Below are 14,361 nucleotides of genomic sequence, written 5' to 3' on the forward strand. Positions count from 1 at the left end.
GCGACATCATCTCAGATGCCTGGATCTCGAGGGCTTCTATCGCCTCTTATTATCTTGTATACCTCTTGTGGCCTTGTCGAGTTTCACGCCCTTTAGGGGCTTTGTGTTGCGCCATGAATCCTGGAAAGCCTCGGATCCGCGCGGCTAAGGCCTGCAAGCGATGCAGGCAGCGAAAAATCAAATGCGACGTCGTACAGAATGGAACCCCATGCAGCCGCTGTCGCATGGACAGCGTCGAAGAGTGTGAACTCATCGTATCACGCCGTGGAACCTACGATCGGAGAACTGCCCGGCAGTTACGCCATCAGCATAGTGCTGGTCTGGCCTTGGGCGCGCCACAGCCACCGGCAGCGGCAGACAATAGGCACAGCCAGAACGCCGAATCAATCACTACGACCAGCTCTCAAGATGGCGATCAAGATCTGATTTCAGAAACCACTCCTTCTGAACTTCAGTCCATCCATAGCAATCCGACGGAATCTCTCCCTCCTCTGGGGCCTGAGAGTATCCGTCCATCTGCCTCCGCCAGACAGTCCGTCTCCGGAATGTTTGAAGACTTCCTCAATTGGCGAACAGAGAGGCAAATTTCCCAGTGTGGGCTCATCATGTTAGCCGAGCCATCGCCCCTGACTTTTGCTCTCGAGGAGTATCCCAATGGGGTAACTCCACCTTTACACGACGCCAGTGACCAAATCCGAAACAGCTCGAACCTGGCGGTCGTTCGCGACGACTGTCACCCTTCACATCTCGATGCCGTGGACATCACCTATCTTAAAGCCAAAGGCGCATTCGCTCTGCCCTCCGAGCGCCTGATGCACGATTTGGTCGACGTGTACTTGAAGAAGTTCCACGCATTGTACTCAATCGTTGATAGAATTGAGCTGGAGAAAGTACACAAGGAGAAAAAGCTACCCTGGCTGATGCTCCATACAGTCTGTTTCATAGGAGCGACATTCTGTGATGCATCCGTTATTCATCTCTCTGAATTCAAATCACGACTCGAAGCTCGACGCAAGTTTTACGACAGGGCAAAACTGATTTTTGACTTCGGGTATGAGACAAGTAAAATCATAATCGCCCAGTGTGCTATAATGTTGAGCTTCTGGGGCCCACAAACACACAGTTACTGGAATCCTTGTTCCTGGATCGGTTTCAGTGTTACCTTTGCTGTCTCACTGGGAACACACCGCGCCTCTGTCTGCGCTGATGCCCAGCGAAATAACAGGGGCTTGTTAAAAAAGCTTTGGTGGTCGCTAGTAGTGCGAGATACATATTGTTCTGTACTACTAGGAAGGCCATTTCGCATCAATCTGACCCACTGCGATACTGATATGTTGACGATGGATGATTTTGTCAATGAATCCATGGAAGAAGGTTTCTATCAAATACAAATTGCTAGGTTATCCCTCATCTTACGTCGAATACTTCACTCTCGCGTCGGACTAGAGAATGGCTCAATCACGCCGCAAACAGTGCATTCGGAAATTGAAGCGTGGCATTGTGAGCTACAACACTCTCTACAGAACTGGCCTTATCGAGGCCCTCCCTTTATATGCTCGACTGCTTTGGATATTCTTTACAACTACTACCTGCTTCTATTATACATCAAAAAGCCAATCACTGAGACTTCCGACCGATATGGATCAAGTCAGACATCAGATGGCTTTGTCCAATCACGCGCCCGGGCAATCGCCTCCCACGCGATTACCCTCGTCACCAAAACCAAGGTTTGTGAGCTCCCACACGAGCTCTTCCCGGCATTTTTTGTCTCTGGAATCGTACTTTATCGACAGATGCGGCAATCAGAGGACATCGTCGCTGAAATGGCGCGCGCGAATCTGGATAATTGCCGAATTATTCTAAACGAGGCGAAGGAGCTATGGGATCCAGGAAGCTGGGCAATGCAGATATTCGATTTTCTATGTGCATACCGAAAGAATGCCGCGCCACGTATGGAAGAAAATCACCAGAGTAACCCCGACGTGACATCGTCTAGCAATATCGACAATCTCAATACACATGCAATGGCGGGCAGGCATTCTGGAATTGACGATCCTCATCCCGAAAAATCCCTAGGTCTAAATTATGATGTCCTTCATTCCCACTTGTCAGAAAGGCTGGAGGATTACCTGCTGATGCCTAACTTCCTGCCTCCCGCAACAGACGAGTGGCCAGAATTTCAGATTTAGATGTCGCGTTTAACGTGGGATTCTCCATTATGATGCGAGTAATAATACATTTATCCCCAGGAACGCCGATTTGAGGTTAATGACGAATCCTACGGTTTCAAAACAAATCTATGCAAAGAGTCACCAAAGATTATCTGACTTGTCAACAGTAACGCCAAATAAAGGCTCTTGAGGTGAACTCGATGAACACGGTGATGCATTAGCTGCCAATGCCCATTCTTGATGATCCGAGACTCGAGCAAGATACTCCAGCTCTCTTTGCGTAAGTAGATCTTGAATAAATGTTGGAATTTTCTCAGGGCTGTGGCAACTCCACGTATGGTCCAGTGCGTTTTCAAAGAAGTAAAGGGCCGCATTCGCAGACGAATACGTGTCTCCAAGAGACCCCAGCATGGTCAAGCACCTGTAAAAATTTTGGAAGCCGATAATTTGCACACTGCAATACCCCGACCGTATGTCTTCGTAGTGCATTGCCAAAACCGGGACCATCAAAGCCACTATCGTGGTTGGAAGGAGTTTGATAAGACCACAGCGATGAAGATCTTGCATAGTGGTTGACATCTCGCTCAGAATCTGTCGTGAGCGTCGCTCTGGCCCTTTTTCGACTGGAGGGCTGATATCTTCATCTTGTCGATGAAGTGTGGCCAGCGTAGCAAGAAAGACTATCCGCACCCATAGTACGTGTACATGAGGCATGTTGCTTTGCATATGAGAGTCGTTCGACAGAATTGGAGGCTCAAAGTCGCTTGGTGTGCTCGCGCGCCATTCGTGAAGTTTTTCAAGTGTCTTCTTGAACTTTTCCTTCCATTCATAAGTTGGTTCATCCCCCTGAAAGTTTTCAAAGAAAAGAGATCCTCGATTATGGAAGTCGCGTAATGCTGTGACATCTGAGATGAGAAGTGAAAGTTTTGCTTTCTCGATAAATGTCGAAGCCAAATATTCCTGGAAGCTCACATTCCAGAGAAATTCACATCCCTTGAATGTGTTTCTGACTTTGTCCGGATACTCGCGAATCTCAAAATCTTCAAAGTCAACTAATGGAAGAAGTTCAAAGTTGTTCTCTTGAAAGCCTATTGGCCTTCGAAGATTGAGGGCGATCAAATGGATGCGCGTGTATAAGCACCACCAGACGCGTTTCTGATCTTGCCATGATCGAAATCCATTTCCTGTTTTATTGGATCTTGGAGACCGATTGAGCTCGAGAAAGAACAGCATATGTGGAGCCAATACTGGCAGTTTTTTGGGCTATCTGGGGTTTCATGCCAGTAGCTCATCAAAAGCAAAGCCTGGATAAGAACAAAGCGATCATTCTCATAGTCAAAGTCATATAGGGCCTATTTTTGATAGTAAGAAGGAAGAAAATGGATATTAAAACCGAGGAAGCACGTACTCTTGTCTTGAGGAATAAATCCTCTCGTATTTCTTTGCGCGACCGATAACCCGCTCTGCGGAGGTGCTCATAATCCACAAACGCCGCAGAAGAAAACATAACCGCGTGAAATAAGAGCAAGCTTGTTTTCCCGAAGGTGCCGTTATAACAAAAGGCTGTCAAAAAGGCCTCTAGATCAATGACAGGAAGAAATGGATAGACGTTGTCGATAAAAGACCGAATAAGCTCTGTAGCAAATGCTTGATCTGGAACCTCGAAGGCCCCTTTTGCTTGCAGAAATTGAATCTTCTCGGTCGGGATGTGGGCAGGTAACTCTTGAATAAATGGTAGATATCGAGGGCTCGAGGCAAAGCGTGGTCCTGGTCCAAATAAATCATTGAGCTCAGTTACGAGGTTATCTAGTGGACCGGTCAAATCCACGCTAGGATTATGGGCCATTCCCCCAAAGTTTTTCACATTAGGATTCGAAAGCGGATAGACTATAGAGGGCGTTTGGACTTCGCCTAGTGGAATTGTAAGTCATTCATATATGGATAACAACTCATTGCTTTCAATCCACTTACTAGAAGCTGATATAGATCGACTCAACCGGTTCTTCGGAGCTTTTTCACTCTTCGGAAAAACGTTAGAGAAAAAGACTTAGCACAGGTCGTCATGTAATGGATGTACACTTACGCACACCAATGGCTTCTTGCCACGCGCAGAGCATTTTGTTTTGGAGAATCGGCAGGCAGTGCAAGGGAACCCAACCAGCGGAAGATCACACCACGATCCTTCCTCTTCACATATATGACATCTTGCATAGAATTTTGCCTTGGGCATTTCGTAGACGTTAACACCGATGTGTGCAAGAAACAGTGATTTGAGAGTTGCTATGTATGTGAATGGCAGTAAAAATTCCCTTCAGGGCTGTACGGAAGACGAAATTAGGTAGAGATAGATTTATTGTCGACTGAATACGTTTAGTGTTGCCATGTTTGAGTGTATCTTATTTCTTGGCACCCCGTAGTTACATGTTGCCATAGCCGTGGCTTTATGCGGGTCAAAATGTCCCTGAATACACAACTTTCATCGCTTCAGTCACTTGGAAACATCATTTAGCTCGGTCTCCAGTGGTGTCTGAACTATCCAAGGCGATTAGCTTAGGCAAAGTATAGCCGCCTTGGTCTGCAAAAAAGCGGCTGGCCGACGCCATCAATTCCACGAAGTCATTACCGAGCCATTCCCCCATTAGGCTTTTCTGGCTAGTCTCCACTTCTCGTATAATCGGTCCACAAGTCTAAAGAATATCAGTTCGAACGAAGGTGGCAAATGGTCTCAGTTAATCAGGCGATGCATACCAAATAGCAAGAGCCGCGGCGCAAGGGATCCGCGGCTAATACAGCAATGACCCGAGCAACAGCCTCCATCGTGTTCATGGGCAGGCCACTTTTTTTCCAAGCTGTGGCAAACCCAGAAGACATGGCCGTTGGTGTGACAAATGGGGCTACGGCATTGATTCGAAGGAGGTGCTTGCTTGCTGCCAGCTGCGAGCCGCGTAACATACCAGTTACGCCATGTTTCGAAGTAATGTAACCAGTGACACCAGTACCCCCAAAGTATCCTGATGTCGAGGAAACAAGAAGTATCGATCCCCGAGAGCCGTCAGAGAAAGTGGGCTTGTTATCCTTCATATGGAATATCGCTTGCCGGAGTGCTGGTGCCCGAGTGAGTAAGCATTCACTGCATCGGTGCTATATCTCCTCACGCGACTACCTACTATTCATTGTTCCCTTGATATTTATATCGATGACCTTGGAGAATTCATTGTCCTCTGCCAAGTTGCCGTGCTGGTCAACCTTCTCTACATCAAGTATAGGGCTTTTCTCCATGACGCCTGCGTTGGCGATTACAACCTCAACGCTGCCAAATTTATCTTTCGCTGTTCGAAAGAGGGTGGTGATCTGATCCCATTTCGTGATATTGGTCGGCACGAAATGTGCCCGAGTCGGATGTGGAAGTGAGGCGATGAGGGAATTAGCGTCATTTTCGCAATGAGCCAAGTCTGCCATCACGACATTGGAGCCATTAGCAACCAAAAGTCGCACTATCTCGCCACCTATACCACCGGCTGCGCCAGTGACGATTGCTGTTGTTCTGTTGAGCTCATCGAGGTGAGACAAATTCAAGTCGATGTTGCTCATTTTTGCTATTTAGAAGCGTGAAGATCTGTAGTTGTTCGAACAGAAGTAGCAGAAGGCGACATCAAATAGACTGAGTATTTGATATCCATATGGTTCTATGAATGTGACTCGGTAAAAGACTGTGAAAGACTTCAATATCATATAGCCGTCATACCCATGGGCAGTGTCGCGTGCTTTTTGACGGAGCGTGACTTTTACGGAAGAATACTACAACAATGCTTGATCTGACTTATTCGGAAATTCAGCCTTGATGTTGAACGCACTAGAGGTTTCACCAGTAGCTTTCACAATAAACAGTATTACGTTCTGACAATTCATAAATAAATTTCTCACGATCGGATGGTTTCTATCCAGTTCATCTTTCTTGAACTGTTCATTGAAAGTTGTATGAAAGCTTCTTTCTACCAAGTGTTCTCTGCCTTTAAGAGCACGATCATTTCATGGCAATGCAACAGTGAATAACATTTGTTCCCGGAATATATGATGCCAGAACTTTAAAAGTATAGTAAAATATCCAGTCTACTGCTTGGTAAATTTACCTGGTTCAAAGTCGACAACCTGCGCTTTGTCCAGAAGGGGTCCAAGTGATGCCCCGAACGCGAGATGGCCAGCATCTTCCTTAGCATAGTAGTCCCGGTGGGCGGTTGACTCGAACTCAACGACGAAAACATGAGTGATGCCATCCTGAATTGTGATCAGCTAAGAGAATATTTGACAACGGAAAGAAGATTAACTCGCACCTGCATGCCCTCTATCGAGCATTCTCGACCACCTTTCGACGACACAATGTATGGCGCTTTTGTGTCAGGATGGATACAACTGTCTTTCAGGGATAGCATACGATTGCAGGTCTATAGTCCATTAGAATTTAACTAGTCTCTGAGAAGACGTTCCGTACATCTTGAATCGTAGCCTCGCTCACTGAGGACTTGAATTGAAATTGGACGATATGTAGGACCGACATGGTTGAACGAACAAGTTGTACTGGGATGGGAGTTCGAAAATTTTCTTTGGCTTAATATTTTCCCAATTTAGGGTCGGGCGCATTGCCTGTCCAGAAAATGTACATGCGGGGCTAGGAGAAATATATAACCGCGGCTCAATCTTACCCGAACGGCTTTCGTCGCAATCGTCATATCATCTAGCCGCATTGTCTTCTTGTCACTCATCTAAGCTTCGGATAGACAAGATGGTTTAATTAAATGGCAAGAGAAAGTTCTCTCAGGGATATACATATTTTGCAGAAGAGAGCTTACAAAGCCCGCCATTAACTCAATATCCGGTGACAACATCCCTTAACAAATATGCCGACAAAGACGGAAGATCTAAGTTCTTTCCTTACCAAGAGCCTCAAGGACCCAAGTATCTTTGTCAACTATGGAATTATCAATGGCGAAGAGAGAAAGGGCACCGATGGGAAAACTTTCGCAATTAGTGAGCCATCGAGCAAAGAGGTTCTAGCAAACTGCGCAGATTTATCGAAGAACGATATCATCGAGGCAATTAACCTTGCCGTAACGGGGTTCGCCAATTTCTCGAGCAACACTTCAGCGAAACAGCGGGGTCTCATTTTGAAAGAGTTCTTTCGTTTGATCATCGCCAATTCGGACGACCGTAAGAGCCTAGTCCCCTTTTGACCGCCCTGAACGCAGCCTGGAGCTCTCTGTTAACAGTTGTAAAGTTGCAATGATTTTGTCACTTGAGAATGGTAAAACGCTTGCGGAAGCTTCAGGGGAGGTTAATTACGCTGCCTCGTTTGTGTCTTGGTTTGCTGAAGAGGCGCCTCGATCCTATGGAGACGCAATCCCATCTTCGTACGCTAATACAGAAGTCTTTACTTTCAAGGAACCCGTGGGCGTGTGTGGTATTATTACGCCATGGAACTTCCCAGCTGCAATGATTACCCGTAAAATCGCGCCGGCTTTGGCAGCAGGATGCTCCGTTGTCATAAAACCCCCTCGGGAGACACCATTTTCAGCTCTTGCCTTGTGTAAGCTGGCTATTAAGGCTGGTATTCCCCCGGATTGCTTCCATGTTGTACCAACTACGGACCGAGAGGCTGCCTCTGAATTGGCTATCAACGAGAAGGTAAACAAGCTGAGTTTCACAGGCTCTACGGGCGTTGGAAAGATGTTGACACGATTGGCTGCTGGTACCATGAAGCGTGTGAGCATGGAACTTGGAGGGAATGCTCCACTAATTATCTTGGAGGACGCCGATATCAGCAAAGCTGTCGCTGGTGTAATGGTTTGCAAATTTAGATCTTCGGGTCAAACCTGTGTTGTAAGTACCATGAGTACTTCTGCTTGAACGCCCACTGACCAGTTTCAAGTGTGCCAACCGTATCCTTGTACACCTCGATATCAAGGATCGTTTTATTGAAGCCTTAGTTGACAGGGTAAATGCTCTCAAACTCGGCAGAGGGATAGAAGGAGGCACAACCCAAGGACCATTGGTAAATGCTGCTGCAGTCAAGAAGGTATCAGAGCATGTCCAAGATGCTTTGTCTAAAGGAGGAGTTCTGCATGCTGGTGGAAAAGAACAGGCCCATCTGAATGGCTTTTTTTACGAGCCAACTGTCATAAGTGAAGCCACGACTAAAATGGAAGTTGCCCACGATGAAACATTTGGGCCACTCGCAGCGATCTTCAGTTTCAACAGCGAGACAGAAGCGTTGGAGCTGGCCAATGCCACCAACTATGGTCTCGCTGGATATTTCTTCAGCGAGAACATTGGACGTGTAATGAGAGTTGCTCGTAAGCTTCATTGCGGAATGGTCGGTGTGAACACCGGCCTTATCAGCGCTGCCGAATCACCATTCGGTGGTGTTAAGGAAAGTGGAATGGGCCGTGAAGGGAGGAAATATGGGCTGCAGGAGTATCAAAACATCAAATGCGTCACTATTGGCAATCTCCAGGAATAGCAGTCTCCTTGCTGTACTAGAAGACAGTTATTTTCTCTCAATGCAAGACGTTCATTCAAGCACAGTTTCACAATATCGCTCTGTCTGTGGATTCTAAATCAATCTTTATCACACACAAGAAGCTTCATATCGTCCAATAAATTTGATTTAGGGTACTGTGGATAGATATGAATGCCAGCCAAATGCAAAACTTGAGGGTCACATTGGTCGCGGGCTTCGCATTTTCAACTCAGCGAGATTTCAATCTACATGCCTATTGCTCCCCATGGTTTAGAAGGGTACGAAAAAATCCGAATTCAACTAGCCTTGCTGGCATAGACCAGACTTGACACGACTCGAGTTGCTCCGCCTTCTTCCTCCCCCCTGGCAGCATCCTTTTCCTACTAGATGCCCTAATCCCCCATGGAGGAAGGATGATATCATTATCCAACACCTTTCGTCATACAATACGATAAAGGTGCCTGGGTACATTATACGGTCTTTTTGCCGAGCTAGGCCCCACCCTACCTTCAACCGTGGCTGCATGGAAAACGGCAGACAGGCCCACGGCAATTTGCAGTAGGTTATATCAGCGTTTTGGAAAGCTCATGTATAAAATGCCATTTAATACTTAAATTATGAGTATGGAGAACACCAATCTGGCTCTACTTCACCAAAGAAAATGCAATCTGTTGTCTTCAAAGGTCCCTTTCAAGTGGCGATTGAGGAGCGGCCAGTCCCCAAAATCGAAAGTCCAAGCGATGCAATAGTCAAAGTTCACTATACCGCATTATGTGGCAGGTGAGTTTCATTTCCAGAAGACTTCATGTAACATTTGAACTAATACCGAGTTGAGTGAGCTCCATGTTTATCGCGGCCACCAACCATCGGGCCCAGGCTTCATCATGGGCCACGAGTTCATGGGTGAGATCTATGAGACAGGATCAGCCATGAGGAACTTCAAAAAAGGGGATCATGCAATTGCTGCGTTTACCACCAGTTGCGGGAATTGCTTCTACTGCAATCGCTCTATGAGTTCGCGCTGTATCGAGTCAAAACTCTTTGGATCGCCTGTACTTGACGGCGGACATGCTGAATTTGTCCGTGTACCAAATGCAGACGCGACGCTGGCTCCCGTTCCAGATGGTATCGACAAGGCTAAGCTAGTCTTTATGGCTGATATCTTTCCTACGGGGTACTTTGCCGCCTACAATGCATTCAAGGGAATACCACAAGAAGAAATTGAATCAAGCACTGTAGTCCTCCTTGGATGTGGCCCAGTTGGTCTGTTTGCATTGGCAAATGCGCAGTCCTATAAGCCTAAAAATTTAATAGCTGTTGACAAAGTTGATTCTCGCCTGGAGAAAGCAAAAGATTTCGGAGCGGAAGCATGGAATATAAAAGACGAGGAGGCTCTCAGGGAGAGAGTAAAGAAGCTCACTGATTCCAGAGGAGCTGATATTGTCATCGAGGTAGTCGGACACGCCGATGCGCTCAGAGCAGGATTTGATATTCTTAGACCATTTGGTCGGCTTTCGAGCGTTGGTGTACACAATGAGGCGGTTCCATGGTCTGGGTTCGAGGCCTATTCGAAGAACTTGACCATGGAGACAGGGAGATGTCCTGCTCGGAGTTGGTTCCTCTTGAACATTGACCAAAAGTTGACCCGATACTGACGCTTATAACTGCAGGTATTTTCCCAAATGCCCTCAAATCCTTTCGCGAGTACCAAGATCGATTTGAGTAAGTTTGAATTAACTCATGAGTGGAAGAAAGTGCTAATGTGATCGCAGCTTCATGGCGGCAGACATTCGCCCACTCTCAGAGGCACCTAAGAGGTAATGTAACCAAACCACATTTCAAGGCTTTACACTTACGGTCTTTTTCAGCTTTGACGATTTCGACCACATGAGATCTCAAAAGATTATTTTCGTACCTGGTAGATAAACAAAAATGATATTGATCAAACTTTCAGGTAAAAGTTCACACGGATAATCTCATCCAATAGGAACCATACTGGCAAAGCTACAAAATCTACAATATAATATGCTAGCCACACTATCCATATGTTCAACCTTTCTGTCTGCTCTTTCTTGCGCTCTCAGGCTTCGTTTGCTCAAATTTGCCGTCGCTCTCCATGTGCTAGCACGCCGTATCTTTTCCGCTTCTTTTCTCTACATGTTCGCTTTGCTACTTCTAGATGTAATATACATTTTATGTGCATCATAAGAGTTTCTAATATTGGGCTCGCCAAAGGATCTAAAAGAATATTTCTCCCTCCGATCAATGAATTAAGGGTCTCCGTGACATCTGGAACATGGATCAATCGACCGAAGAAAGAGGATATATGACGAAGCAGAGAAACATATGCTGGGCATGAAGTGCTAGACGTAGCCAGAAGATATAGATATTCAGAAGAAGATCTCCATAAGATCTCACTCTATGGTATATACAGTCAACTAAGGCCATCATGTCAATTGAAGACAATGCCTCCATCAACAAGCATCGTTTGACCGGTAACATAATCCGAATCCTTGCTCGCTAAGAACCCACCCACGAGCCCAGCAACATCCTCTGGAACGCCTGCTCGTCCAAGAGGAATACCTTTGCTATATGCCTCGAGGGTCTTTCCCTTAGGGCGTCCCTCAATCTCACCAATACCTTCATCAACTTCGTCCCACATTGGCGTTCCCACAATACCCGGAGCATAGGCATTGACTGTGATATTATGTCGGGCCATCTCGGCAGCTGTGGCTTGGGTCAAGCCCCGCACGGCAAATTTGCTCGCAGAATAGATCCCACAGCCGGGGAAAGCTCTGAATGCCGCTATGGAAGCTGCCCCAACAAGCTTATAACGCGTAATCCCCGCACCAAGAGCGATGTCACCTTGGGAGATCATTTGTTTTGCGGCTTCAGTGTAGCAATTAAATACCCCACGAACATTTATCCCCAAAATCCTATCCACCTCCTCGGTAGATGAGAGAAGGAGTGGAGTCACAGGAGCGATTCCTGCATTCGCTACCATGAGGGTCAATGGCCCTAGCTTGGTAACTGCTTTAGATACCATAGATGCAACATCGGAAGACGAAGAAACATCGCCGGGCAGCGCTACTGCACCAGGCCGGGGCTTCGAATGTTGGAACGACAGTATACTGTTGATCTCCGAAATGACGTTATCTATATCTGCCGAGGCTTCAGGGATATCGTTGATACCGACCGAATAGCCCTCGCGAGCAAGACGGTGGGCAATTGATCGCCCGCTGTTTCTGGTTAGATCGATGATTATCAAGAAAATAGGGGCGGGGAGACTGATGTAAGTACATTCCACGCGAAGCGCCACTGACAATTGCGTTGAGAGCCATTTGGTTTGCAGTCTGTAGACCTGACCAAGAAAATGCGGACTAACTACAGTCGATGCTCCCGTCTAAAGATCATATACATCAATCATTAAAACCTAGTTGCCACTCGATGGAGCCAATACAACCGATGTCTTGATGACAATGGTCAGCTGAGCATACAACCGCGGGATCTGCGTAGAGATCGACGGGATCTATTGACCTCTGGGACAACTTGAAAGTTAATTCCAAGAGGTATCCTGGGGTTTTTCGCGTCGCCTCCACATTCTCCGCGATTCCCATCCCTCCTGGGGATTGCAGCAGCCAAGTTCAAAAAATTGAGGCCTGTCATCTACCAATTGCAGGCCACAAATCCCCTCACACATGGGAAGGAAAGGAATAGGAGGCTATATGCTACTCTGGATTGAGTTTAATGTTTGATGTAATTATGGTTTTGCGCTGGTTTCCTAACCTGACCTGCCCTCATGACCCTCTTTCTCGTCAATTGTGGCCATGAATAAGAACGCTTGCCCTTCAGCCAGTTAACAGACATACGATAAACCTTTCTTCCTTCCAATCCCTCTCCTATCTGTACTATTCAAGCACAATGGGTCTATCTTTTCGACCCAAAGGTCGTCAACTGACCTTCGGCATCACTTTAAGCTGTGGAGTTGCCTTCGCATTGTTCGGTTACGATGAAGGTGTTTTCGGTGGTATCCTCTCATGCCCAGCATTCGAAGAACAGTTTGATCATCCAAGCACGACAATCCAAGGCCAAATTACTTCCTCATATGTCCTTGGATGCGTGATCGGCGCGTTCATGGCTATGTTCGGAGGGGATCGCCTTGGACGAAAAAGATCAATCATGCTGGCGTGCACCTTCCTCGTAATCGGCGGCATTCTTCAATCTACAGCATTCACTCTGCCTCATCTAATTGTGGGCCGTATTGTCGCTGGGTTTGGAGTTGGCATGAATACCACAACTGTGCCAATGTGGCAAAGTGAGACTTGCAAGCCAAAGGATCGAGGAAAGCTGATGTCTATCCAAGTGGCCTGTCTTGTTTTTGGCTTCGTGCTTGCCAACTGGATCAATTTTGGATTTACTTACATTCCGAATGATCCAGTCAGCTGGCGTTTCCCGCTAGGGTTTCAGTCTTTCCTTGCCCTCGTGACAATGGCAATCGTGCCTTGGATTGTTGAGTCTCCTCGCTGGCTTTGTCTACAAGGGGATTCGATCAAAGCAAAAGAAGCAATTGCATTGCTATTAGCTAAGCCTGACACGGACAATGAGGTTCTTGTGGCTTTAGAATCCATTGAACAGACTGTTGCTCATGAAGTGGAGTCTGAGCAATCTAGCTGGAGGACAGTCTTCGAGGGCGGGCCCCAACAGACCTTCCGTCGGATCGCTCTAGGGGCTGGAGCTAACTTCATGCAACAATTTGGGGGTGTTAATGTTGTTGCATATTATTTACCAGTCGTTCTCAAGCGATCGTTTGGTTTCAGCGACCGACTGGCACTCATTCTTTCCGCCGTTGATTCTATGCAATGGATGTTCTGGAGCGCGATGGCTACCTACGTGATTGACCGCATTGGTCGTCACCGACTGATGATTTACGGCTCTGCGGGCCAGTGTCTGTGTTTTACCATGGCAGCCCTCGGCCTTGGTATTGGCACAAAGGCCATGAATGGTGTTGCTGTGGCATTCATCTTTCTCTACTATTTTTTCTTCGTGAGTCGTCATCAGAGGTGATTTCGCCCTATTATTATTGACAACCCTAGGGCCTTTCTTTCCTAGTGATCTCATTTATGTATCCATCTGAAATCAATTCGCACCACACGCGAAACCTTGGAAGTTCCATTGCAATGGTCACGAACTGGCTTGGAGTTTGTCATTGTTTCGGTCACCCCAGTTGGTCAGTATCGCTCAGTCTCTTCTTTCGTTTTTTTTTTCTTTTTCCATTCTCTTCTTCTAATACTATGTGCAGGAATTGAAAGCATAGGGTGGAAGTTCTACCTCGTTTTTGCCGTGACAAACTTCGTCTTCATTCCCATCTGCTGGTACCTCTATGTGGAGACTGCTAGTCTCTCTTTGGAGGAAATTGACAAGTTGTTTGAAATCAAGTATTATGGTGGAAAGTCAATGTCATACCAAGAGGCTACAGAGAATGCGAAGATGACATTGGGTGTTGCGGATATCGAGCATGTGGAGAAGCTTGAGAATTAAAATGATATATAGACATGTCCCATCGAGAGAAGGGATCTTTTGAGGGAAAGGGGAATTTGGATGGGGTGGTGCAATTGATAATTCATCTGTATTCCTGGAATTGCTACATGGCCTTTGTATGAATCTTGGCTTTTTGAA

General features: G+C 46.5%; 8 protein-coding genes across 8 annotated transcripts; 4 read left to right on the plus strand and 4 right to left on the minus strand.

Annotated features, from left to right (window-relative positions):
- Nucleotides 1–113: 113 nt before the first annotated feature.
- On the plus strand, nt 114–2,189 carry N7478_001346 (Zn(II)2Cys6 transcription factor; the record flags this gene model as incomplete). The annotated part of the gene is made up of 1 exon (XM_056917561.1): nt 114–2,189. The coding sequence occupies one exon, from the start codon at nt 114–116 to the stop codon at nt 2,187–2,189; it is 2,076 nt and encodes a 691-aa protein (XP_056785441.1).
- A 120-nt stretch (nt 2,190–2,309) lies between these two features.
- On the minus strand, nt 2,310–4,288 carry N7478_001347 (fungal specific transcription factor domain-containing protein; the record flags this gene model as incomplete). The annotated part of the gene is made up of 4 exons (XM_056917562.1): nt 2,310–3,259; nt 3,313–3,523; nt 3,580–4,082; nt 4,255–4,288. The coding sequence occupies 4 exons, from the start codon at nt 4,286–4,288 to the stop codon at nt 2,310–2,312; spliced, it is 1,698 nt and encodes a 565-aa protein (XP_056785442.1).
- A 384-nt stretch (nt 4,289–4,672) lies between these two features.
- N7478_001348 (uncharacterized protein) lies at nt 4,673–5,762 on the minus strand (the record flags this gene model as incomplete). Its single annotated transcript, XM_056917563.1, has 3 exons — nt 4,673–4,858; nt 4,920–5,275; nt 5,339–5,762. 3 exons carry the CDS (start codon nt 5,760–5,762, stop codon nt 4,673–4,675), a joined length of 966 nt encoding a protein of 321 aa, XP_056785443.1.
- Nucleotides 5,763–6,281: 519 nt separating this feature from the next.
- Nucleotides 6,282–6,726, minus strand: N7478_001349 (Dabb family protein; the record flags this gene model as incomplete). Its single annotated transcript, XM_056917564.1, has 3 exons — nt 6,282–6,446; nt 6,503–6,613; nt 6,661–6,726. 3 exons carry the CDS (start codon nt 6,724–6,726, stop codon nt 6,282–6,284), a joined length of 342 nt encoding a protein of 113 aa, XP_056785444.1.
- A 340-nt stretch (nt 6,727–7,066) lies between these two features.
- Nucleotides 7,067–8,685, plus strand: N7478_001350 (NAD-dependent succinate-semialdehyde dehydrogenase; the record flags this gene model as incomplete). The annotated part of the gene is made up of 3 exons (XM_056917565.1): nt 7,067–7,376; nt 7,444–8,045; nt 8,095–8,685. 3 exons carry the CDS (start codon nt 7,067–7,069, stop codon nt 8,683–8,685), a joined length of 1,503 nt encoding a protein of 500 aa, XP_056785445.1.
- Nucleotides 8,686–9,346: 661 nt separating this feature from the next.
- On the plus strand, nt 9,347–10,506 carry N7478_001351 (alcohol dehydrogenase family protein; the record flags this gene model as incomplete). Its single annotated transcript, XM_056917566.1, has 4 exons — nt 9,347–9,465; nt 9,521–10,296; nt 10,356–10,407; nt 10,458–10,506. 4 exons carry the CDS (start codon nt 9,347–9,349, stop codon nt 10,504–10,506), a joined length of 996 nt encoding a protein of 331 aa, XP_056785446.1.
- Nucleotides 10,507–11,137: 631 nt separating this feature from the next.
- On the minus strand, nt 11,138–12,026 carry N7478_001352 (uncharacterized protein; the record flags this gene model as incomplete). Its single annotated transcript, XM_056917567.1, has 2 exons — nt 11,138–11,924; nt 11,986–12,026. The coding sequence occupies 2 exons, from the start codon at nt 12,024–12,026 to the stop codon at nt 11,138–11,140; spliced, it is 828 nt and encodes a 275-aa protein (XP_056785447.1).
- A 580-nt stretch (nt 12,027–12,606) lies between these two features.
- N7478_001353 (uncharacterized protein) lies at nt 12,607–14,223 on the plus strand (the record flags this gene model as incomplete). The annotated part of the gene is made up of 3 exons (XM_056917568.1): nt 12,607–13,728; nt 13,779–13,899; nt 13,985–14,223. The coding sequence occupies 3 exons, from the start codon at nt 12,607–12,609 to the stop codon at nt 14,221–14,223; spliced, it is 1,482 nt and encodes a 493-aa protein (XP_056785448.1).
- Nucleotides 14,224–14,361: the final 138 nt, after the last annotated feature.

The sequence above is a fragment of the Penicillium angulare genome (genome assembly GCF_028827245.1).
Source record: "Penicillium angulare strain IBT 27051 chromosome Unknown utg000001l_segment0_segment0, whole genome shotgun sequence".
NCBI classification, from domain to species: Eukaryota; Fungi; Ascomycota; class Eurotiomycetes; order Eurotiales; family Aspergillaceae; genus Penicillium; species Penicillium angulare.